Source organism: Naegleria lovaniensis (genome assembly GCF_003324165.1).
Source record: "Naegleria lovaniensis strain ATCC 30569 chromosome Unknown tig001, whole genome shotgun sequence".
Lineage (NCBI taxonomy): Eukaryota > Heterolobosea > Eutetramitea > Acrasida > Naegleriidae > Naegleria > Naegleria lovaniensis.
Genome location: NW_025407823.1, coordinates 409,493 through 432,231, shown reverse-complemented (window position 1 = coordinate 432,231; position 22,739 = coordinate 409,493). Strand labels below are relative to the sequence as shown.

The 22,739-nt window shown below is 34.9% G+C and overlaps 13 protein-coding genes across 13 annotated transcripts; 6 read left to right on the top strand and 7 right to left on the bottom strand.

Moving 5' to 3' along the window:
* Nucleotides 1-190: 190 nt before the first annotated feature.
* C9374_003750 (uncharacterized protein) lies at nt 191-1,459 on the bottom strand (the record flags this gene model as incomplete). Its single annotated transcript, XM_044693313.1, has 5 exons — nt 191-572; nt 845-871; nt 952-957; nt 1,020-1,116; nt 1,369-1,459. The coding sequence occupies 5 exons, from the start codon at nt 1,457-1,459 to the stop codon at nt 191-193; spliced, it is 603 nt and encodes a 200-aa protein (XP_044555880.1).
* Nucleotides 1,460-1,971: 512 nt separating this feature from the next.
* Nucleotides 1,972-2,940, top strand: C9374_003749 (uncharacterized protein; the record flags this gene model as incomplete). The annotated part of the gene is made up of 1 exon (XM_044693311.1): nt 1,972-2,940. The coding sequence occupies one exon, from the start codon at nt 1,972-1,974 to the stop codon at nt 2,938-2,940; it is 969 nt and encodes a 322-aa protein (XP_044555879.1).
* Nucleotides 2,941-3,045: 105 nt separating this feature from the next.
* Nucleotides 3,046-4,256, bottom strand: C9374_003748 (uncharacterized protein; the record flags this gene model as incomplete). The annotated part of the gene is made up of 3 exons (XM_044693310.1): nt 3,046-3,303; nt 3,359-3,994; nt 4,053-4,256. 3 exons carry the CDS (start codon nt 4,254-4,256, stop codon nt 3,046-3,048), a joined length of 1,098 nt encoding a protein of 365 aa, XP_044555878.1.
* Nucleotides 4,257-4,473: 217 nt separating this feature from the next.
* C9374_003747 (uncharacterized protein) lies at nt 4,474-6,234 on the bottom strand (the record flags this gene model as incomplete). Its single annotated transcript, XM_044693309.1, has 1 exon — nt 4,474-6,234. The coding sequence occupies one exon, from the start codon at nt 6,232-6,234 to the stop codon at nt 4,474-4,476; it is 1,761 nt and encodes a 586-aa protein (XP_044555877.1).
* Nucleotides 6,235-6,377: 143 nt separating this feature from the next.
* C9374_003746 (uncharacterized protein) lies at nt 6,378-7,097 on the bottom strand (the record flags this gene model as incomplete). The annotated part of the gene is made up of 1 exon (XM_044693308.1): nt 6,378-7,097. One exon carries the CDS (start codon nt 7,095-7,097, stop codon nt 6,378-6,380), a length of 720 nt encoding a protein of 239 aa, XP_044555876.1.
* Nucleotides 7,098-7,288: 191 nt separating this feature from the next.
* C9374_003745 (uncharacterized protein) lies at nt 7,289-8,479 on the bottom strand (the record flags this gene model as incomplete). The annotated part of the gene is made up of 1 exon (XM_044693307.1): nt 7,289-8,479. The coding sequence occupies one exon, from the start codon at nt 8,477-8,479 to the stop codon at nt 7,289-7,291; it is 1,191 nt and encodes a 396-aa protein (XP_044555875.1).
* Nucleotides 8,480-8,681: 202 nt separating this feature from the next.
* C9374_003744 (uncharacterized protein) lies at nt 8,682-9,710 on the top strand (the record flags this gene model as incomplete). The annotated part of the gene is made up of 3 exons (XM_044693306.1): nt 8,682-9,285; nt 9,336-9,500; nt 9,568-9,710. The coding sequence occupies 3 exons, from the start codon at nt 8,682-8,684 to the stop codon at nt 9,708-9,710; spliced, it is 912 nt and encodes a 303-aa protein (XP_044555874.1).
* Nucleotides 9,711-9,727: 17 nt separating this feature from the next.
* On the bottom strand, nt 9,728-11,538 carry C9374_003743 (uncharacterized protein; the record flags this gene model as incomplete). Its single annotated transcript, XM_044693305.1, has 3 exons — nt 9,728-10,324; nt 10,380-11,415; nt 11,468-11,538. 3 exons carry the CDS (start codon nt 11,536-11,538, stop codon nt 9,728-9,730), a joined length of 1,704 nt encoding a protein of 567 aa, XP_044555873.1.
* A 32-nt stretch (nt 11,539-11,570) lies between these two features.
* C9374_003742 (uncharacterized protein) lies at nt 11,571-12,701 on the top strand (the record flags this gene model as incomplete). Its single annotated transcript, XM_044693304.1, has 1 exon — nt 11,571-12,701. One exon carries the CDS (start codon nt 11,571-11,573, stop codon nt 12,699-12,701), a length of 1,131 nt encoding a protein of 376 aa, XP_044555872.1.
* Nucleotides 12,702-12,751: 50 nt separating this feature from the next.
* Nucleotides 12,752-14,761, top strand: C9374_003741 (uncharacterized protein; the record flags this gene model as incomplete). Its single annotated transcript, XM_044693303.1, has 1 exon — nt 12,752-14,761. One exon carries the CDS (start codon nt 12,752-12,754, stop codon nt 14,759-14,761), a length of 2,010 nt encoding a protein of 669 aa, XP_044555871.1.
* Nucleotides 14,762-14,795: 34 nt separating this feature from the next.
* C9374_003740 (uncharacterized protein) lies at nt 14,796-17,727 on the bottom strand (the record flags this gene model as incomplete). Its single annotated transcript, XM_044693302.1, has 3 exons — nt 14,796-17,298; nt 17,431-17,560; nt 17,607-17,727. The coding sequence occupies 3 exons, from the start codon at nt 17,725-17,727 to the stop codon at nt 14,796-14,798; spliced, it is 2,754 nt and encodes a 917-aa protein (XP_044555870.1).
* Nucleotides 17,728-18,420: 693 nt separating this feature from the next.
* Nucleotides 18,421-19,584, top strand: C9374_003739 (uncharacterized protein; the record flags this gene model as incomplete). Its single annotated transcript, XM_044693300.1, has 5 exons — nt 18,421-18,471; nt 18,554-18,601; nt 18,653-18,709; nt 18,755-18,826; nt 18,871-19,584. 5 exons carry the CDS (start codon nt 18,421-18,423, stop codon nt 19,582-19,584), a joined length of 942 nt encoding a protein of 313 aa, XP_044555869.1.
* A 40-nt stretch (nt 19,585-19,624) lies between these two features.
* Nucleotides 19,625-22,627, top strand: C9374_003738 (uncharacterized protein; the record flags this gene model as incomplete). The annotated part of the gene is made up of 1 exon (XM_044693299.1): nt 19,625-22,627. One exon carries the CDS (start codon nt 19,625-19,627, stop codon nt 22,625-22,627), a length of 3,003 nt encoding a protein of 1,000 aa, XP_044555868.1.
* Between the last annotated feature and the right edge of the window lie 112 nt (nt 22,628-22,739).

Below are 22,739 nucleotides of genomic sequence, written 5' to 3'. Positions count from 1 at the left end.
AATAAATTTAGCCTTATTCAACCGTTACGTTGAAACCAAACACATAACAATGAGAAATATCATGGAGTTTATTTCCATTGATGGTTTTGAATTTGTCAATATGAAGGTTTTGTGACAAGGATGTTACAAGAAATAGGAATGAGTTCTTGTTGTTGTGTTATTACATTGTAATCTAAATATGAACACGTATTTACAACAATTGGCACTTCTTCTTTTGGGAACGAGCGTTTGGAGTTGGTGGAGCATCTTTCAATTTTTGTTTCATTGCAATATCAATGGCCATATTGAAAGCCTCAGTTAAATTCTCCATAGTCTTTGCACTACATTCAATATAACCACATGCTTTGATTTTATCTTTCATTTCTTGACCTTGTTCCGTAGTGACTGGAGAAATTTTCTTTTCCTTTAATTTCTTGACATATTCTTCATCTTTCTTTAAATCCAATTTAGTACCAACTAATACGATAGGAGTATCTGGATTGTAGTGTTTTAATTCCTCTGCCCATTTGGAATGACAATTCTCAAGTGAGTTTGGATTTTCTAATGAAAAGCATACAAGAAAGACATCGGTACTGTGAGGAGTTGTAAAGATGATGTTGTTGTTGAGTGCAATGTTGTTGTTAAAGATGTTGTTGTTAAAGAGGATGTTGTTGTTGAGTGCAATGTTGAGTGTGTATAGTTTTTGAGTGCAATGTTGTTGGGTTCGTGTTGTTGGAATGTCGAGTTGAAGGGGTGTACATTTGTGCATAGATGGTGGATGAGCGGTGCAAATAATATCATTGAACAACAATTATTGAAATGTATCATCATTATGGATCCATATGACACACAAATGATTACATACTCTGGATATGAGAGAGGTCTCAAACGACTATCATAGTGATGACCACCACAACGACAACAAATTGAATTCATTGTTATCAAATAAACTCTCTAATGAATCATACATACTCGTAACTACACAAGTTCACACATCCTGAGTCACAAACATTTGACTCTGTACCATGACTACTACTTACTCTTCTTGACCTGCAGTATCGTATAAAGCAATACTGACAATACCATCTCCATATGGAATGTTCTTGTTGTAGTTATCAAAGACGGTTGGAACGTAGTCTATTGGATCACACAAAACATGAGAGTAGTATCATTATTGTTGTTCGTAGAGAAACGTTTGAATAATAATAATAATAATTTCATCATCAAATTCGTATGGAAATTTGTCATCAATGTGAGATGAATGGATTTTAAATGATGAAAAATCGCAGCACCATAGCGATGAAGAAACCAAATGTTTTTATCAATAGCATCATCAATGTATATATCGTGGTCAATGTGTGATTTTCATCCAACAAACAAAACACATACCCTCTGGGAAACATCCTGAAGAGTAGGCAATTAAAAGTGCAGTCTTACCCACAGCACCGTCGCCTACTACGACACATTTAATTGATTCCATGGTTGTTGAAGATCAGAACAAGATGATGAGTGTTTCTTAGATTTGAAATTTTTTTAAAGAGCAAATAGCCATCAATCACTTGTCATGCAGGTTGCGATGGGGAGAACAAGGAACATGAAGGTTAATGGTAATGGATTTTGACGATGAAATATTTGCAGCAAGAGAGAAGGGTCGGTTCCAAAAGAACACTTTTAAGTTTTAAAAACACTGTAGACACAAGACCCTAAATGTACTCTTTATTCAAATTTATTTGGCTTTTGCTGGTGGAATAACCCGTCTGGGCTGTTAGTTTTCGTTGTGGAAAAATGTTCAACAAAATCATGAACCCGTGTGTTTCTCTTTAAAAAAAAATTCAAAAAATATTTGGTCGAGTGTTGCACCCTTCTGCCTCTGTGGATCAATAGCAGCTGCTCGGAATTCAATAGTTCGGCAAGACATTTGTTTGAATTTTATTCGATCATCATTGATTTCAAGTGTAAAACTTTTCTTCAATAATTTTTGCTATCATCATCATGATTCGTAAAAACGCTCGCCTCCGCAGAGAATTTCTCTATAAAAAATCCCTCCAAAAAGAAGAACGTGAAAGGCTTGATCGTAAAATTCGTATTCGTGAAGCCTTAGAGAAGGGTATTCCAATCAGCGAGGAAGACATCCGAAAAGAAGCAGAAGAAAATGAATTCGGAGTTAAAGAATATCTCAATATATTATCGAACAAGAAGGAAGAGAATGATCCTAAAGCTCAACTTTCAAACATGATTGATAATGAATATGCCAACGCTGGTTCTCAAGATCCTAAAATACTTATTACTACTGCTTTGGATCCTTCCGATAGGCTGAAACGATTTATGAAAGAATTAAGATTTCTATTTCCGAATTGTCAAAGAATGAATCGTGGTAGACAACAAAATCAAGAAATTGTTGATGTTGCCATCCAAAATGGATTTACAGATTTGATTATGGTACACGAAAACAAGGGAGAACCTGATACGCTAATTGTTTCTCATTTACCTCATGGCCCAACAGCATACTTTACCATGTTCAATGTTGTGATGAGACATGAAGTATTAAATCTAAAAGAAGAAAAGATGCCACAACAATATCCACATTTAATATTTCATAATTTTAAAACGAAATTGGGTGAAAGAGTGGCAACCATTTTGAAAAATGTATTTCCTGTGCCAAAACAAGAATCAAACCGTATAGTCACATTTGCAAACGACAATGATTTTATTTCATTTAGACATCATGTGTATATGAAGAATTCACCTGGTGTTGTTCCTCCCATTCAATTGAAAGAGGTTGGACCTAGATTTGAGTTACAATTGTTCCAAATTCGATTGGGTACTCTTGCAGATAAAGAAGCAGAATTGGAATGGGTATTACGACCATACATGAATACAGCATCAAAGCGTCAAGCATTAGGAGCTAGTAAAAGTGAGCTCACCCAAGAAGAAAGTAACAAGTTAACAGCAATAAAATAAGTGCGAAAAGCAATTTCATTGAACATGTTTCATAAAATCAAGTTAAGGTGAACATGTGAAATATTAAGAAAATATTCTTGAACTATTCAGTCACAATCTCCAATGTTATTCAGTGCTGGTTTTTGGCAAATCTAATTCTCTGAGTTGTGTACTACTCAATTTGAGGTCACTCAGCACCATCGATCCATTTGACTTTGGCAAGAGCAATGGAATGCACACAATATCATACGGTTTAAAGTTTTTTTCATTCACACGAAGGTCGTTGCCCTTCTTGGCTCCATTGAGAGTCTCTTCACTCACGACCAATACTTCCAATTCGGGATCTGTTGCGATAGGTCCCCATGGTTCATACAATTCAAAGATCTATTTGATAATTTGTTGATTCACTTCAAATAATTATTACGCTCACACAACTTACATTTACAAAATCCAGATTCAATGCAGGATTAATCTCTTTCATACACTTCAGTACTTTATCTCGTCTCACTTCAAACGATTGTATCAACTCTTTGTACTTTTTGTTTTTCAATAAATTATCTACAGAGACACCAATTTCAATTTCTCTTCTTTTTTCACAATTGGAATCATTATTGTTAAATAATAGCAATGTTTGAGTCAATAGAATTTTATGACCTAAATGTAAACGATCAAATGTTCCACCCACACAAACAACATGATATTTGGCATACTGTTCAATAGTTCCCAATGATTTTGAATCTTGATCTCCTTGCTCGTTAAATAGATAGGAATATTTATCATCATGATTTTTGTCTTCTTCTGCATTTAAAATTTCAATTGTTTCAAAAATAGAATCAAAATTATTTCTGTAAATGGAGCATGAAATCGATGAATGGTTTTTGTGTTCATAGTCACGCTTAATCCAATAGCAATCAAATTGTTGTGAAATATTATTGAGAGAACAAATGCTGTGATTGACGTGATCAATTAAATCCTTGTCATTATCAAATGTTGGCATCATGACATTAAAATTATATTTATAATAATCTTGAACTCGAGATAATATTTCCGAATAATATTCCTTATAAAGATGAATCTAAAAATGAAATAGTTCATGATTCATTTTCATGAGCATCATGATCACTAAAACATACACTCTTGAATAATTGAGACTGTTCATTCTTTTGTACCACAACATGAAACTCTAATGAATGATATTGGGACTTTTTGTCATTGAATAATTTTAGGCAAGATGCGAGAAGAGAAATATTTTCATGGACTTGATGAGTATTTTCAGGACATGAAGTGAGAACAATGAAACACCCGAATGATGGAGAGCAAGAGGAGAGTGATTGCATTTTTTTACAAACAACAATAATTTCGACGCACCCAAGTCGTTGCGAAATTAAGAGTGAATACAGAGCGTTTAACTCCAGCCAAAATTTGCCATGTGTCATTTTGTAAAGAAGTTAAATTCGGTGGTAAAGTTTCACTCAATGTGTCATCTTCTTAACATTGACACTTGAAATAAATTAAAATATTTAATTAACAATCAAGAGATATTGTACATGATGATTATTCAACCTTCAAAAAACTCTTTTCTTTCATCTTTTTGTAATAACACACTCCAATAATTGTTACCAAAATAGAAATCACAATAATAGATCCAAATGGAACAACAAGTCCAATAATAAGACTTGTATAGTTCACATATTCTGGTACTTTTCGATCTTCAAAATCAATAAATATTTTGATAAATTTCATGGCTTGCAATCCATCAACTTCATTCGGTAAATATCCTACTTCACCATACAATCTCTGTCCAGCAAAGAATTCAGAAGGTAATGTTGAAGGTTGGAATAATGGAAAATGAATGGTTTCGTTTCCAACATAATATTCACCTCGATCGAGTATTTTCTTGACCATTCCTCTCGAGTCGCTCAATCGATTGAAATTAAAGAATTTGATCGTAAAGTTTTTAGAAATTGGAGTATAGAGAACAAACGATGGATTCTTTTCATCGGACGTGATCATACTATCATTAAGCAAACTAGTACTCTTAAAAAAGTATTGAAAATTCTTTCTAATTTCACCAATTGTTGTCGTTTGATTGGTACTAATAATAGTAACATTCATGGAATCTGTAAGATTGGCATTGGTGGTTAAAAAGTCAGGCTTTTCTATAAATTGACATTTCATTCGGAATGAAAAGGCTAATGAATCTGTACTATTGACAATCAAGCATGGAAAATCTCCATCCAACGATAACCCTCCATATTGAATCGTAGATTTTGTACAATTCAGAATGGGAGTAAGCATGGTGGCCACACATTGAAATTTTCGAGTGCTCTTGCAATCCACTCCGACCTTATCCAATGGACAAATACATGCATAGGATGCAGTGGTATTGGTATAACAAGTGGTTGTAATATTATTGGTAGGGTCTGACGTAATATTTTCATAGACTTGTTTGGAGACTATGGTTCCATTACAAATATAAATGGTAGAGTCATAGCCTACATAGACCGATCTCTTATCACAGTTATTGGCAGGAGCTGAGGAATTGGAGAGTAGAATTGCACGTGAAGACATTATAGAATGAACTTGATCTAAAAGAGTATGAATGGTTTCTTCAGAGGCACCTAGATGATGTAAATCATTCCTCAATTTCTCTTCATGTTGAAAAAGAGTTTGATCCAATGATGAGAACTCTTCGTTTAGAGCTATTTGTGAATTCAATGGAGTTTGTTGCAACTGCTCATTCAATCTCTCACTATTCATCTTTCCATATAAAAATAAATCCAGCATGTTCTGAACTGATACTGGAATGGATGGATTGTATTTGTATGTTCCTGGATTTTCTAAATCCTCTTCATGAATATTATAATTTTCTAATAATTGATGAATGAGAGGTTTCTTAAAGTTTTGTAAAGAATCACTAAATAATGAAAATACATTGATCCAAGAGTTGAGTGTATTTTCTGATGGTAGTAAAGTTGTGTAATCCCTATTTGCTAATTGACTCTTTGGGTATTTTTCAATTAAATATTTGATATGCTCTTCTCTTTGAATTTGAGCAATTCGTTCTTTCATTTCATTCGTTTGTCTCAGTGATGAAGAGTGGTGAGTGGATTGTGGAAATAGTGGTAACTGGTCATTATGGTCTGTGGTGGTGATGGTTGTATCAAGTCCGAGTGTCGTTCCAATAGGCAATGTGGTGGTTATCAGTGTTATGACCAGTAACAATAGTGTGATCGAAACAATTGAATGTTGGACGTATCGGAGCCTGAAGAACGGCGAGTACTTCAAAAACGGACGTTCGTGATTAGCGCTCATTTTTTAGTGGTTGGAGCGGATATACCAGCTTCAAATTGACTTCTGTTTTTTGGGTGTCAATTTCGGCGAGTATGTATTACAAATAAATGTATTTTATTATTATTATTATTGGGATAATATTACTGACAAGGTTCATTTCTATATTACTTGGAGGATGAAGCATCAAAACCTAATTGTTTCATTCTCACTGCAGCCTCAAACAAGTAATGATAAACTTCAGCATGAGTTTTAGCTTCAACCCAATCTTTACCCCAAATATAAACACCATGTCTCTTGACCAACACTGCAAACGTATTTGGATACTTTTCAAGAGCTTCCTTCAATGAATCAGCCAATTCATTCTCATAGGCTGTGTTTTCAATAATTGGTACGACCAATTCATCATAGAATCCAAATCCACGAATTCCTTTAATCATTTCCAAATGAGTAACTTTAAACTCTTTATCATAAATAAGAGTCGCTAACATGCAAGAGAGAGCATGAGAGTGAATCACAGCACCAGCACCTCTGACATCATAACACAATTGGAAAAGTGGTTGGCAAGCAGAAATTTTGAAATTATATCCGTGGTCATTTGGAGAATAAACTGTTTTCAAATGTTGGCATGATTGAATGTCTTTGACTTGAACGTTAGGATCTTCTTCCATCACAAAGATTTGATCCTCTTTGATTCGTTCTTTATGAATTCCGGAAGGAGCAATATAAATCTTGCCATCCTTCTTGATGGAAATACCACCACCAGTTCCGGAGACCCATCCTTGCGTGTAGTATAATTTCATCAATTCAACAATGACTTGTTGTGGGGTGTGTTTCTTTTCATCGAGTTGAGTGTGGTCAAAATTCAGTGCTGCTGTCGAGCTCATTTTTTTTTGTTTCGCACAAAATTTTGTTGAAGAAATGGTAATTTTCATTCGGCAGACCCCGTCCATTCCATTTGGTAGGGTCATATGCAGTACTGGTCTATTGTTCTGAATGTTCTTTCAGGTTCTTTCAGAGGTTGGTTTATTAATTCTCTACTCATATGGACATCTGTCGTTGGTATCTAGAATTGGGCTCAAATCAATTTTTTAGCCTTCTTAAAGACATAATTGACTGTTCCAAATGGTGTATGAACGAGAGTATTGTTGAGGTTTTTGGCTGTATTTGATAGCTCTCTGTCACGAGTAATGACACAAATCTTTGGAGGACTGTTATGCGTTGAGAACTTGTTGCACAGAAATTCTAATGTTGCCAGAATTGCCAAATCTGCAGATTGAGGCTGTAAATTGGATTGTGACATTTGTAAATTGCCCACTGAATCAAAAGATCCCAAAATTGTGTGCTGGTGATGCTTTCTTAATTCCTTATATTGTTCTTTTACCTTAATTTCTTCTTCTGATTGGTTTGAGCCATCGTTTTCCATTATAAAATTGTAGCAATCAAATACGTTTTTAGAGTTCTCTTTTTTCATACCCTTCTCATAGATGTATCCGTTATAAAAGCACCATAAATACATTTGTGAAATGTCTTCATCAGTAATTCCAATATTCTTTAACTTTTGAAAATCTAAACTCAATTCATCAGTAGCCCAACTATCATAATCTACTAACAGTATGACCCTCACACGCGTGGGATCAAATCGCTTTTCAAATCTCTCAAACTCGCAGTCATGACATCTACATGGCATCACCTTTTCCACATTGAAATCCATCCACTTCGAAAATTGGCCCCATCCAGCCATCTTGTTTTTAATGTGGTCCATCTTTTTCTTTTCTTTTTTACCTCTGTTATGACCAAAAGGATTGTTCATTGTGTAGTTTTCCTTTTGTTTTGATGTGCCAATGTTTTGAGAGGTGAGTTTCTTTTTACATTGAGAAGAAAAGAAATACCCAATAGGGTTTTCGGTTTCATATTCAATGATGTTTTTTGAAAGTTGGTTACTGTAAAAATCTGATACTTGAATAAATTTGGGAGTATTAGATGATGTCGTTTCATTGCGCTCCTGTAATTCATGAGCTACCTCTACATCATCGTAGTTATTTGTATTGTCATTATTTAATTTTAAATCATCCAAGTGTAATTTCTTTCTAGCCTTGATTGAATTAATTAATAATTTCATTTTAGTATTCTTTTTAATCTTTTCATCAAAAGGAGCCACTTCAAACTTGGTATTTTCCTTCTTGTTTTTATCGGAACCAGCAGAGACTAAATCCAATTCAGCAAGGAGCGAGGCATCATGTGCAACCTTGAGGTGTTTGTGTTTCATTTTATTCCTGGTTCAACTTTAACCCACCAGTCCAACAAACAAATATTTTTAAAAAAAATTGTATCGCTCATTGTTGAATTGGAGCCTAACACTGCTGGCACGATCATCATCATTGCTGGCGCAAAGCAGTGTAAATAATAGCTGTGGTAGTAAAATATCTGTCAAGAATCAAGTGCCATTGATCAATACAACCTTCTACAAAATGCTCACCCGAAAACGAAAGAAATCAATGAAAATTGAAAAAGCTGAAAGTGATGACCATACCACTTTCCATAAATCCGATGAAATCATTGCTATTGAGGATTTATATATAACATCATCGTCAAGCGTTTGTTCATCAAGTTGTAAAAAGAATAATTCAGAATTTATGAAACAATTCAAAATGGAATATAATTTAATTAAAGAGTATAGAATGGCAAATTTAAATGCACCTGTGGATACAATGGGTTGTGCTTCTCTTTCGGATAAAGATGCTGATGAAAAAGTTCAAAGATTTCAAATTTTAGTATCACTCATGTTAAGCTCACAAACAAAAGATGAAATTACGGCAAAAGCAATCAAGAAATTGAAGGATAATAATGCACTCTCTGTGTCTCAAATGGATGAACTGTCAGAACAAGAAATTCAAAATTTAATTTATCCAGTTGGATTTTACAAACGGAAAGCAACTTATTTAAAGAAAGTTTGTAAAATTTTAAAAGAAAAGTATGATAGTGACATTCCCAATGATGTGAAGGGTTTGCAAAGCTTGCCCGGTGTTGGTCCAAAAATGGCATACCTTTGTATGAGCACAGCTTGGAAACAAGGTTTGTTTTTTAACTATTGCGATATTGAAAAATTCATCAAAATCTTCTAGTGGAGGGTATTGGCGTTGACACACACGTACATAGAATTTCGAACAGATTAGGTTGGGTACACACAGAAACACCAGAACAAACACGTAAAGAATTAGAATCGTTTCTTGAGAGAGACGAATGGGATGTCATCAATCACATGTTGGTTGGATTTGGTCAAACCATTTGTAAGTGTTAATTCATTTTTTGAACAACACTGCTCTCTCTAACAATAATTACTCGTCTTTATATTAGGTAAACCAATTGGACCTAAATGTCTTGATTGTATTGTCAACAAAACATGTCAATACTATCACAGTAATAAGGATAAAAAGTCTCCCAAAAAGAAAGTGAAAAAAGAAGAGGAAGACTTGAATTCTCAAGACGATCAAGAATAATTCAAACTGTGATGATGCTAGTTTATTTTCTCTTTCCTCACAGAATCGTCATGACTTATTGTTGTAATAATTATTTTCGACCATGCATAGTGCAAACCGAGGGAGCAGTAAAAGGAAATCATCATCAAAGGCAGAAAAGGAAGTCTGTCTTGAAAAATCAAATTGTGAATGCAAGATTGATAGAGCTCAATAAAAATCAAACCATACAGAAATAGTGCTTCAGTAAGTGAAAATAATGACGGAGCTTTTGAATCTATAGTGCTGGTAGGTCTCGTAGTTGCATTCCAAATGTACCTGATGATTTGGAAAAAACTAATTAATAGGAACCATCGTACCAGTAATTCTCTTGGTTGGAACAATAAAGGGAAAAGGGAGTATGTTCCAACAATGGATGTGAAAGCAAATAATTTAAAATGATTTTCGAAATTGTGAGTCGAGATGGTCACGAGTATAGCTAGAGGAATCAAGGCGCTCAGAATGGCCTTCTCATGGACATGCCAGCCAAACATAAAGAATGCAAAAACTGAATTTGTTATGGCCAGTAACATGGTCTGTATATTACTTCTTCTCCGTCTCTGATTGAATCTTGCTTCTATGAAACAATAGGCACAAAGCTTAAGAAAGTTGTTAAAAGACATGATGGATATGTGACATGAGAGTTGTACGTACTGTGAATGAAAATAAAAGACAAAGTACAATGGTAATGCGCGGACTGATAGTTGGAAGAATGGTGTGAGTACCTTGGTTGAGTCCAACAAGGCCTCCAGTGAGTGAAGCAGTTTGTCCTTCTTCAAGCTTTACCATTTTCAGTACTTTTCCAAAGAGTACTGCTAACATCTTATCAGCAGTGTTGTAGAGTGCCCAAAAATTAGGTGCCCAATAGGCATGTGTTAAACCCCTTTCAAAAGGAAATAGTCTCGAGAGAATTTGATTCAATTCCATCTTCATGGCTACCAATGGATCCATGGTCGTGCTCCTTGCTGAGCTTAACAAAAATGGTCCAAAACTCAACACAAATATTCCAATAACACTCAGTCCCAATCGGCTAATTCTGCTTAGGAAACCAATGATTGATCCACGACTTTCCAAACAATAATTCAAAAGGAGGAATAGAAAATATGCTGGAGCCATATATAAATTTAAATGTTTCATATTCAGTAATACCGAGTAAAGAATTCCAGATAGAATATATCGTTCATTTCTTAAAGCTAACAATGAAAACAAAAATATTCCAAATAATATTCCATTATACTGGAAATGAATGTTATCAACAATGATTAATCCTGGACAACCATACAATAAAATTAATTGAAAATGTTTTTTCAAGAATTCATTCTCGTTGCCTGAAACCCAGCAAACACAAGCAAGGAAATAAATGAAATCACTAATAAATATAACAGTCAATCGTTGAAAAATTATTAATGGAAGTGTTTGTACATGGACACCTCTTTGTACATGGCACCATATGGGTTCATTTCCAAAGAATGTAGAAGTAGTAGTGGTAGAATTATCATTGATACCATGCTCGAACTTTGCCCAAAATGAATTACATCCAATGAAACTTAGTAATTTTTCAAAGAATGCAAAAAAAGGAGGATAATCCAATGTTGCATTCTCCGAGCTTGTATCATGATACCATTGAGTTAACGGAAGACTATGAGTGATGGCCAACCAATTCCGATGCACTTCAAAATCCGTACTAAAACTATTATCATTCAATCGATTCATGAATTGCGCTTGATTTTAATCAAACGTACTAACTAGGAATGAGCAATATCTTGATCGCCATCATCACGACAAAGATGATGAGGCATCGAGTTGGTGCCATTTTTAAAACCACAGTTATTATTAATAAAAAAAATGAACGAATCGGTTCCCTCATCATCTTCAACTCGGAATGAGCAGCAGGATCATCATCCAACACAACAAGAGAACGACTTCCGAACTTCCTTCGTAACTTGCAACGACATTGAGAGTAGTCCCTCGTCATTGCCTGCATCATCTCTTTCATGCTCTCTTCAGCCACTCCTTGAGGAAATTCGGAAAGATTTAATTCAAACCTCTTCAACACAAGATGATTCATCATGCATGCATCATGATCACGTCAATAATATGTGGCAATACGTTGAAAAAATTTGTCAAGTCATGAAAAACGAAAAAGAACACGAAGTATATGCCATTTCATCTCTAAAAATTGGATTAGAATTAATTGTCGTATGGGGAATCGTACCTCGACTATTGAAAGGAGTTGGAATTTCTCTTTCCAAAAGAATTGAATCACTCTCACAACAAAGTAAAATATCGATCAATAAGCAAAGTGAATTTAGTGAAAATGAAAAGATTTCGCGAACCGAATTGCAAAAGTTGGTCAAGTGTGTGAAAATTTTATATGAAATTTCAAACTGGGATGAATTTTATCATCAACTCGTGCTACAAAATTACTTGACTGATATTTATTCTGCTCTCTTTCAAATCCTTTATTTATGTAACAATCTGAAAAAAGCAATTGAGCAAAAACAACATTGTCCTTCCTCTGTCATTGCAAATCTCTCTCAACAATTTGGAATTGAAGAGTCAGATCGATTATATTGCTCAGAATTACTCTACAAGTTACTAACTCAAACTCATGAATCAATGGTTGTGCATTGTTTAGTCACATTACTTTCTCAATCAACATTACCTCAATGGCTTAAAAATAGATGCACGATTTGGCTCTCAAAAACAATATTAAGGCCAAAAGGAGTATTTGCCATCATTTCAGTAATGCTTGACAATGTACCAGAATCTAACTTGCGACATTATGAAAAAATTGTAGATTTGATTATTGCCATTCCAAAAGAAATGAATGCTCAAGATTATTTCAAAATTATTTGTCCTCAAATTATCAAACTCTTTCGATTACGAGGAAAGAATAGTCATCACTTATTGAAAACAACAACACTTGCTGTGGAAAAATTATTGAAAAATATCCATGTATTGCACAAGAATTAATTCTAGAACCCATACTTTCTCCTCTTAAAAAGTTTGTGAAATTTCAAAAGATGGCAGATGAAGAAATTCAAAAATATCAATCTACTATCATTACTAGTGGTAGTGGTAGTGGTGGTAATAACACGAATGGCAGTAGTATTATCAGCAGTGCTAGTATTAGCAGTAGTACTAGTACTAGTAGTGGTAATCATAATAATCATAACTCGAATACTAGTAGTGACATCCGAAACACTACTGAACAACCATCAAAACTAAAAACAGATTCTTCACTCCTTTCTCTAGAAGATGAATTACCCCAAACAGAACAAGTCTTGTGTGATGAAAGTGAAATTGGTCAATGTGTCGAAGATATTCATCGATTACTATTTGGAAATACTCCAGCAAGTTTCATGTTCAATTCCATTTCTCCAATCATTCCAGCACTATTTCAATTATACTGTTTTGTAAGCAAAACCAAACTCTATCTCAAATCTGCATGTGAAGAAATTATGACGAGTTACTTTAAAATTAGTGATGATGCACTTGAAGTTACAAAAAGACTTTTAATATTCGATACAAAAACAATTGCATCGAGTCATTACGTGACGTTCTGTCCAGGTGAAAGTGGAGGTGTTTCCATCAAGTTAGTATCTCAATTGAAAAGAGATTATCTTTGGGAAGCGAATTGTATGATTCAACTTTTCAAGCTTTTGAAAAATCATAATGTGGCTGGAGATTTATTTGTTCATTTAATTACTCAATTCACTGTCATGAAACAGCATGGAGAGATGATGCAAATAATCATGGATGAAATACATTCATCATCCTCACCTTCTCTTTATGTATTTCCACACTCAGAGTCACAACCACTTCCAGAAAATGCAATCATTCTTCTTCAAGTAATTCAATTACTCATTAATGAAATGGGAGCATCGATTATGAAGAACACTTCACAAGCCATTGCTTTTGTGAAATTTTTACTATTAAATCATGAAAATAGATTGGATGAAGAATCATTGGAATCAGTGGTCATGGCTCTTGGAATTCTATCTGCAATTTTATGTGGTGGAATTTCAGTCAAAACACTCGATGAAGAACAAAAACTTGAAGATTTAAAACCCATTCTCGATCGATACAAAGTCTATGAACATCAACAAATTTCAGAAATGGCCTCATCTGCTTTATTGAGCATTGACACAAAACAATATAAGGAATTTCATGGCAATTTTGAAGAAGAATATACCGAAGAACAAGTCATCAAAATCAAATTTGATCACATTTTGCAAGATTTAAGAGATCCATTGTTGCCAGTGAGAGCACATGGAGTCATTGCATTGAGAGATCTCGTGTTAGAAAAAAAGAACAATACTCTCATTGAGAAACAGATCAAAAACATTTTTGATATTTTACAGTCTCAATTGAAAGATGAAGATACATATGTGTATTTAGGTGCTATCAGTGGGTTGACAGCATTGGGAGATGTATATCCTGATACCATCATTCCAATTCTTGTGGATACATTTAGTGATAAGAGACAAGCCATAGAACAGAGACTGAAAATCGGTGAAAGTTTGGTAGATTTGGCAGAACGATGTGGCCAAATGCTTCCCAAATATGCTCACTATTTTGTGTATTGCTTTTTGAATTGTGGAAAAGAAAATGACAAGGATTATGAATGGGTTCGGGCAAGCTCAATCTCCAATTTGGCTACATTGGTCCAAATCTTGAGATTTGGTGTTCATCCCTTTGTACAGGATATTATCGATTGTGCATCGTACGTTCTCAATTTTGACCAGAGCGAGCATGTAAGACGTGCAGCTGTGTTGATTTTTGATCGATTCGCAAAAACTTTTCAAACAGATCTGTTCGAAGTTTTTACGGAATCAACGCTGGATCAATTCAAGACAATTCTAAACAACACTGCGTTTTATGATAAGGACGAAATTGTGAGAGTGAACGCAAAGGCAGTGATATGTGAAATGAACGATTTTCAAGACGAGCGATTGTACCCAAGCACCTACATTCCAGGGGCTGACAAAAAGCACTTTCTTAACGATTTCCTTAAATTCATGAATCATTAAGTATTTAATGTACATCCATATTCTAGAAGCTACACTATTCACTAGTACTGATGGTATTTTTACCATCCACACCTGTATTGTCAGATGTTTTATCATCAGCTGACTTCATTACCATATCCCCGTTAATGGTGTCAAAAGAAAATTCAGGTTCAGAGAGGCTGCGTTGCAAAACAATGTCCTTGTTGCGCTTTACCCCTTCTTCGATTGCCTTAATAAATTCTTGCGCACACACATGAGTGTCCTCTTGTTCAAAACCTGTTGAAGTAATAATGAAATAGCGTTCAGTATCTTCGTTTTTCATCTTTAGAGATACCATGTCTTTGTGAATGGTAGGCTTTTCTGGTTGTTTTGCTTTTTCTGCAATTGTAGAAGCAGCTCCTGTAAATGATGAAGAAGACAGGAGGGTCAGTAGATCCGTCTCTTCTTCGTCCTTATCAAAGTTTGTCAGTGATGATAAAACACCACTACACATTCTGCAATATTCTATTCCAATGAATGGAAATTCATTCTTAATAGTTCTGCCTGACACCTCCAGTATTGAATCTGCTGTAAGTTTGAGCAGTCTCTTTGCCTTTTTGGAAGTGCCTTTGTAAAGAAGCGCACTAAACGATTGATATGTTGTACAATATTGAGATCTAACAACAGTCTCAAATATCTCCTCTAGTACTGCCTCTCTCTCTTGCTCGCTATTCACAATATATCTTCTAAATCCAACCTCGAATTTTTTCTTTTTCTTTACAGCTACATCATTGGAGTCATCATCTGTTTCCTCATCTTCCATATTATCTGGGAAATATGGAATTGGTTGATCTGTTTTTGGCGTAATAGGTCTAAATCTCATGTGAATCTCAAGATTTGAGGGAGGAGCAGAGATTTCCTCAATTTCCGAAAGTAATCTCTCGTTCTTAACAATCTTACTCTTTGGATCGATATTCAATAAAGACATCATGGTAATTTTGAGAAGTCTTTCTTGGTGCTTTCCTTTTGGATTCACTTTGATAATTTTGTATGTTTTTGGTACATTGAACTTGGAAATTTCAGGAAGTAAAATGTCTTCCTCTCTTTTGAAGCCATGCGAGATCAACCTTGAATAATCATCCATCAGTACAATCTTTTTGAGATAGTCTTTTTGTTTCTTTGCAGAGACAGCCAGTTTCGTTTTTGCAAAGAATTTAACAATTGATGTTGGAAGGTAAGTCATGTTTGGAGCGTGAAGAACTACTGTTTGATACAGTTGCTTTTGTTGAGCCAGTGTTAGTAGTCGGGAAAACCTGTTAAGGATGAGTCCCAATGCATCTTTTTGAGCATCATTGAGACAAACATAACTCAGATCAAGAATAAGCATAAACTTCTTGGAGTATTTGTCCAGTTCAGTTTTTGCAGAAGGTGGTCTGATATTTTCAAAAGATGGCCTCAATACTTTGATAAAATGGAACAGTACTTCTCCAAATCCTTCGTTAAAGTCGACATCTTTAAGACGAGTTCCTATCAGATAATAGACCATTAACTTCTCTTCAAATGATGTTAGGATATTATTTCCTCTATAAAAGAAGTATTTGCTCTCAGTTGCTGTTCCATCGATCTTGGTAGAGTGTTTCCATATCTGAGTGCAAAGTTTCGAGAAGATTTTTTCCATTTGAATCGTGCAAGCATCAAGAGGGTCGTCGTCACTATCTTCGGACTGTGGTGTTGGTGTTTGTGGAGTTGAATTGAAGCCAACTGGCTCTCCTAATTTCTCTACGAGTTCTATCACCTCTAAACAAGAGTTCATAATTTCTCTGATAGGCTTTATCTCCTTTGTTATTCCCTCTTCTGTCATAAATTCAACTATTTGAGGAGAATATTCAAAAAATAGTTTGTAAAACTTATCCAAATCCCGTTTGTCGAACTTAGATAAATCAATGCTCTTAGGATCAACTGCAACATTTAGCTCACTCTTTTCAAATGGAAGAATGTTTCTGTCTGATGTATCAACTTGTTCCGAGTAATCAATAATAGACATTAAATACTCTCTCATGACATCCTTCTTCTGTGTAAGGAAGTCGTTCATACAAATCATAAACCTTTCCTTATTTCCGAACAAAACATTATTAGCTAAGTTTTGTATTACCTTAGTGATTAAAATAAAGTTTCTTTGAGAAACCTTGGTCTTTTTCTTTGTTGTCAAGTTCATGGCATCTGGAGTAGCAATTGCTGGGTTGAAAAAACGCAACATGATATAGCCACCAATTAATACTGGCGTATCTAGTTGCAATGAATCACTCACTTGCCCAATAAAACGAGCAATTAATCTCAGCTCTTTTGGCATCATGTCTATCACTTCTGGAGACATCATTTTGTCTAAAAACCTTCCACACCATTCCGTAAGTTTCTCAATATTTTGAGGCAACTTTTTATCACCTTCTTTTTCTTCTTCAAGAGCTTTTGGATCAATCTCAAGGCTTCGGTTCTCAAGTATGAGCTCATCACAAAGCAAACCAATTGTGCTTTTCAAGTATTGGTAGCCCACATCTCGTACATACAGACCCAAAGCCTTGCTAATTATTTCAAGAATTGATTATCCATAAATTAATTTTTCAGTCGTAGAATATTGTTTCCAACACGTATTACGGAAGACGATTGTTGTATCATTTTGTGGGCGATCACCCTCATTAAAATTGAGAACATACCTAGCAAGAGAATTACTTCTGAAAATTGTTGTGGGCATGTGTTGATATTTACTAATTTCAAAATAGATGAGTTCTTTGATGAGCTGTTGGCTCTTATTTGTGGCATTAGCGATATCAAGAAGAACCTTGGCTGTGCCAAAATCAATCAATAAAACAAAATCACACAAAACACAAACCTAAGAAGTCTATATCAGAGGAGGAGGAAACTTCCGATAGAGCTCTTGCATAAGAAGCGCTAGATATCAGAGAAGCAAGTAGCTCTCTGTATCTTTCGGTTTCGGTAGTGTTGTTGGACATTTTTGCTAGCAGCAACAGTTAGTTGGAAAGCAAATTATTACACCTGAATCACAACTGAATGTGTTGTAGAGATGTGTGATGAACCGCTGTGTGATGAGGTTGTTGGGATGACAAAATTCTGGGGTGAACACAAATTTTTTGTTTGGTTTGATGACGAGTCTAAAAGCTTTTAAAAGAGTGTGCTTAATCTGTTCGAGGCAATTCAAATGTGCCATTATTATTATTGAATCACCAGATACAAGATAGCTTTCGCTTTTGAAGGATATGATTGAGCCACTCCGCAAGGATCAATATGTTCACGGCGTAGCATGCATGGACCTTCATATTGGTTTCCGTTCGGAAAATCCAACGATCATGGGTGTTGGTCATTTATGTTGAGAATGAAAATTTGTGGGTTGAATTTATTCCTGATAGGAGCTAAATTACATTGGTTGTAGTCCTGTCTTGGTCTTGAATCTAAACTCCAAAGCTGTGTTGCTTGATTAATTCCTTCAATGTACACGTTTTTATTCGTCATCAAGGAGCATTATCAAAATCACCACAAACTACGCCTGAGCGTAAAGTGCAAAAACTGACGAAGAAAAAATTCGGCTCGTTTTAGTAAGTCCCGGAGTCAAAAAAAATGGAGTGATTGGTCTGTGGTGTTGTTTTCTGCTTCTCACACAAAAAAACACACCAACAACACACAACAACATGGAAGCTGAATTAGTGGTCATTGAAGAGGGTACTGTGCCTCTATACTGTGTAAGTAATTGATTATCCATATTACCACAACAACAACAACATCAAACAACAATTTCAACACCGACACTAATCTTTACCTCAGCTTGGTGTTTCTGATTGTGATTCGAGTTGCGAAACAAATAGTAATCACGTAAGTACTAGTGAATATCGTTCACCTTGTATTGATCTCAATTATATCAAGGCCTATGAATCACCAGCATTGGATAGCCAATCCACAACGAACCAGAGTACGAACAATGTAAGTATTATGTTTGTCCATTATTCAGTAGTAACACATTTCAAGATTCCTTCATCATCAAGCATCGAGATGAACACTTCTCAGCCATCATCACCAGTAATAACTACTACCTCTACAGTATGTTTCAAATTTGTTGCAATGTGTTTGCTTAACTTGTTCAGGAATGGATCTTCACAGACGAAACTATGTCATTTCCACCTTGCTGTCTATTGCCTAGCACAAGCAGCTTCTCTGGTATTGTTGATGAGACACAATGTACGATAACACCAAACAACAAATGTGATGATGACAATATTTCCCAACAGAGCAAAAAACGAAAATCAAGAACCACAGATGAAGCTGCTGAAGACACTCACAAGGAATATCAATTCACTTTAGAGAAAGGACTGTTTGAATTTGTACCAAAATATAATTCCTTTAAAGAAGTACCAGATGAGAAGAAACAAATTTATGGAATTATATGGGAACAGTTCGCCAAATGTGCAAGAAATATTATTTATCAACATCTACAGATGAGATGTTCAAACTCCATCAGCCATGAAACGGTTGGATGTTGCAACCCAAACGTGTTTTATCTTGCTCTGAGGGGAACAAAGGCTAAATATTACCAATGGTATCAAGACATTTTGTGGAATGGCCTAAAGAAGAGACAGAAGTGCATTCAATTCAGATTTACTGACAGTGTTCCTCCTTTAGACAAATGCAAGCATTGGTCTGAGTTGGAAATTACTCACTCACGTCTTACACGTAAATTCGGAAAGAAGATTACGAAACACAAGATGAAAATTGTATACATTTCTCTCACATGTAATGTGGAAACTAATCAAGTGTGGACATCGTTCAAGTTTGACAAAGAATTCGAGTTTGTACAATAAAACAATTGAATTCAATCCTCAATACTCTAAATCACAAAAAATGTCATCAAATTGGAACTTTTCATCACCATCCACAAACCAAACCACATCTAACAACAACTTTTTTGAAGGTCAATCATATGGACTTTCAAATCAAAATCACCACATATGGTGTTCCTCTCCATTATCTTCTTTCAATGTGCAATCATCGTCATCTACTGGTTTCAGTAGCATTAATCCGGGATCTTTTCAATTTGATTCACCAAGAACATCCACACTATCTTTCGAAAGAATTTATGAAGATCTAATACAACCAAACCAATCCAATTCAATGAGCTATCAGAATATCCCTATTCAATATGGAGGATGTGAACATTTATTTCAAAATCATCAATCCTATTATCCACAATTCAATCAGCAATACATCACACAATCTTCTCATAATTTCTCCACAACCCAACATAACCTTGACAATCCGAACACATTATCATCTCAACCTTCACAACATGAAACCAATCAATCAAACCAACATTCAAACACACAACAAAATACAACAATTACTTTTGTCGATGGCTTCACTCGCATAAAACAAAAGCGAGGAAGACCACCGAGCACAGAAAACAAATTGAAAAATATTATTGATAATGCTGATCTCAATTTCTCTCAGTATAAGCTCCAAGGAGATGCTGTTATTAAATTAAAGAACAAGAGTTTTGCGATATGTAACTCATTACATTTTAATATTGCAAATCCATCTATTGACAAGATGCAGAAAGAATTTCATCAATTCGAAAAAGAGACGAAATCTAATGGGAAGTTGTTGTTGACATGTAAAAAAGGCAGTGAAAAAACAACCAAAAGTATGATTGAACAAGACAAATCTCAATATACAAAAAGCAAGCTCGGATCATTACTTTGCGGAATCGAACTTTTGCTGTATAATAATGGAATTTCAAATTTCTCTGAATTTTTCGATCTATTGATTGACATGTTTCCCGATATTGTTTATCGAACATTAAGCAAACGAAAGGATTATGATGACATTGACACGAAAGTTCGAAAATTAGTCACAAACAAAAAAATACCAGAATATGACTCATATATCGAAATGTATCTAAACAAACAAGAAAAAACAAACCCTATTGCCATTAATGATTACCCAAATGATCTCGATGATCCTGTTTCATCTGAAATTAGTTCTGAAATCGATGAAAATTTTGATGAATATGAAGAACATCAATCAAGTGAAGCAATTAATGAAACAACATCAACAATCTCACAAGAAGAACCTGTAAGCAGTAGTGTAGCTCTACAAACAAGCTCAAATGACGATGATGAAATGGATTGGGAGGACGATGATTATTCGCAAAGTGATGCTTCTTCATCGAGTGAAGAGACAAATCAAAGAAAAAAAGTGACAAAACGAAAGTTGCGAGTAGTACGGAAAAAGTTACTTGATATCCAAGCGAAAGACAAAGCCAAAATCAGTAACACTCAATATAAGGAACTGGTGTCATCTTCAAGCTCCAAAACCACTCCTCTCTCAAGTATGTCATCAGTTCAATCTGTAGTTAGTATTAAGGCCTTAATTGAATTTAAAGGGACACATGAGAAGAATGAAAATATTTTTTTCATCAGCCTTTATTCTTTAGTTAAATATATGATTGAATTATATGTACAATGGGTAAAACAAATATCAACAGACAAGGAATTAGCTGCTCATCTCAACGAAGAGGATAAAAATTGGAAAACAAAAATTAAGTGGTTCAAACTCAATCTCGATGGATCTAAAGGCCGTGTTACATTCGCATGCGCTCCATTAAATATGAAAAATTTTGGGAGTCCTCAATCAAGAGAAGCAGTCCATCCTGTGGCTGTTTGGAAGGGAAAAGAAAATCAACTTCGAGCAATAACTGGAATTATTCGAGTAATGATTGAATCGATGACATGTCATGGGGTGGATGTTGATGGAGTAAATCACAAGGTGGATTTTTGTGTCACAACAGATCTTCTTTCGTTAAAGCGTATCTCTAATCTTAAATTTTCACAAATGTGTCCATATTGCAATACATTGAATACTTTTTGTGACCATTTTCACCTCGCTAGAAGCAAAGAACAGTTGGGTTGTCTGCTCGGAGTTAGTCCATTCAAAATTGTCATCTGTTTGCTCCATATGAAAGAACGAATAATGGAAAGAATATTAATTGATGCAATAATGACGAGCAACAAACGAGAAACTATTGTCAGGATCATTCGCAAGATTCCAAATCTCAATAATTTCAAAATAACTGAGAAAGGACAAAAGTTGAAGTGTTACTTAACCGGAAAACAAGTTAATTCCATTTTAAGCAATTTGAGAAGATTACGTAAGGTAATCGTTCCTCAATATATCACATTAATGAGCAAATTTAGAAATGTGTTGAAATTACTTCAAAATGAATCCTTTTCTGAATCCGAACTTAATAACCTTCAACTCAAGCTAAATGAGATGGAAGAAGTGGTTCAATCTCTTTATACTGATAGTGGTTCTCAAAGTTGGTATATGCATATTCTATTCCATCATGTAATTCCTTTAATCAAAGTATACGGAAATTTGGTTCACTTTGAAACACAGGGATTCGAAGGAGCACACATTGATGATGAAAGGCGTATGAAAAACACATCCAACAATGGAGGAAAGTATAATTATTTGGACAGAATGTTTCCGACATGTAAAGATCAAAGTTTGATCCAGTTCATGCTTCCGAAAATTAGGAGACTCATGGTATGTAGAGATTTGAAAATTCCCTTTCAAAACAGGCAACGAAACAATGAGAAGTACAAGCAATTTCTTGCAATACCCTACCCGATCTTCTCATTCCAAGAGGAAAATGTTGCCTTGTTGTCTTTTGTACCAGGGAAATCTCTCTCCGAAGTGTGTACCCGATGCGAAGATCACGAAGAACATGAAATAACCTCCAAATATGATCCAATTTCAAACGTTCAATATGGCAAGGACAATGCAAATGACAACGACGATGAAAGCGATGCCATGAACATGTTTTCCCAAAGTTGTGATGTGTAATAAATTTTTTGTTAAAAATTAAATTAAATTTTTTACTTTTTGTTGTAATTTAATTTTTCAAGTTGACATCGATTTTCACTCGAAAAAAAATGCCTTCACCTAAAGATGAGGT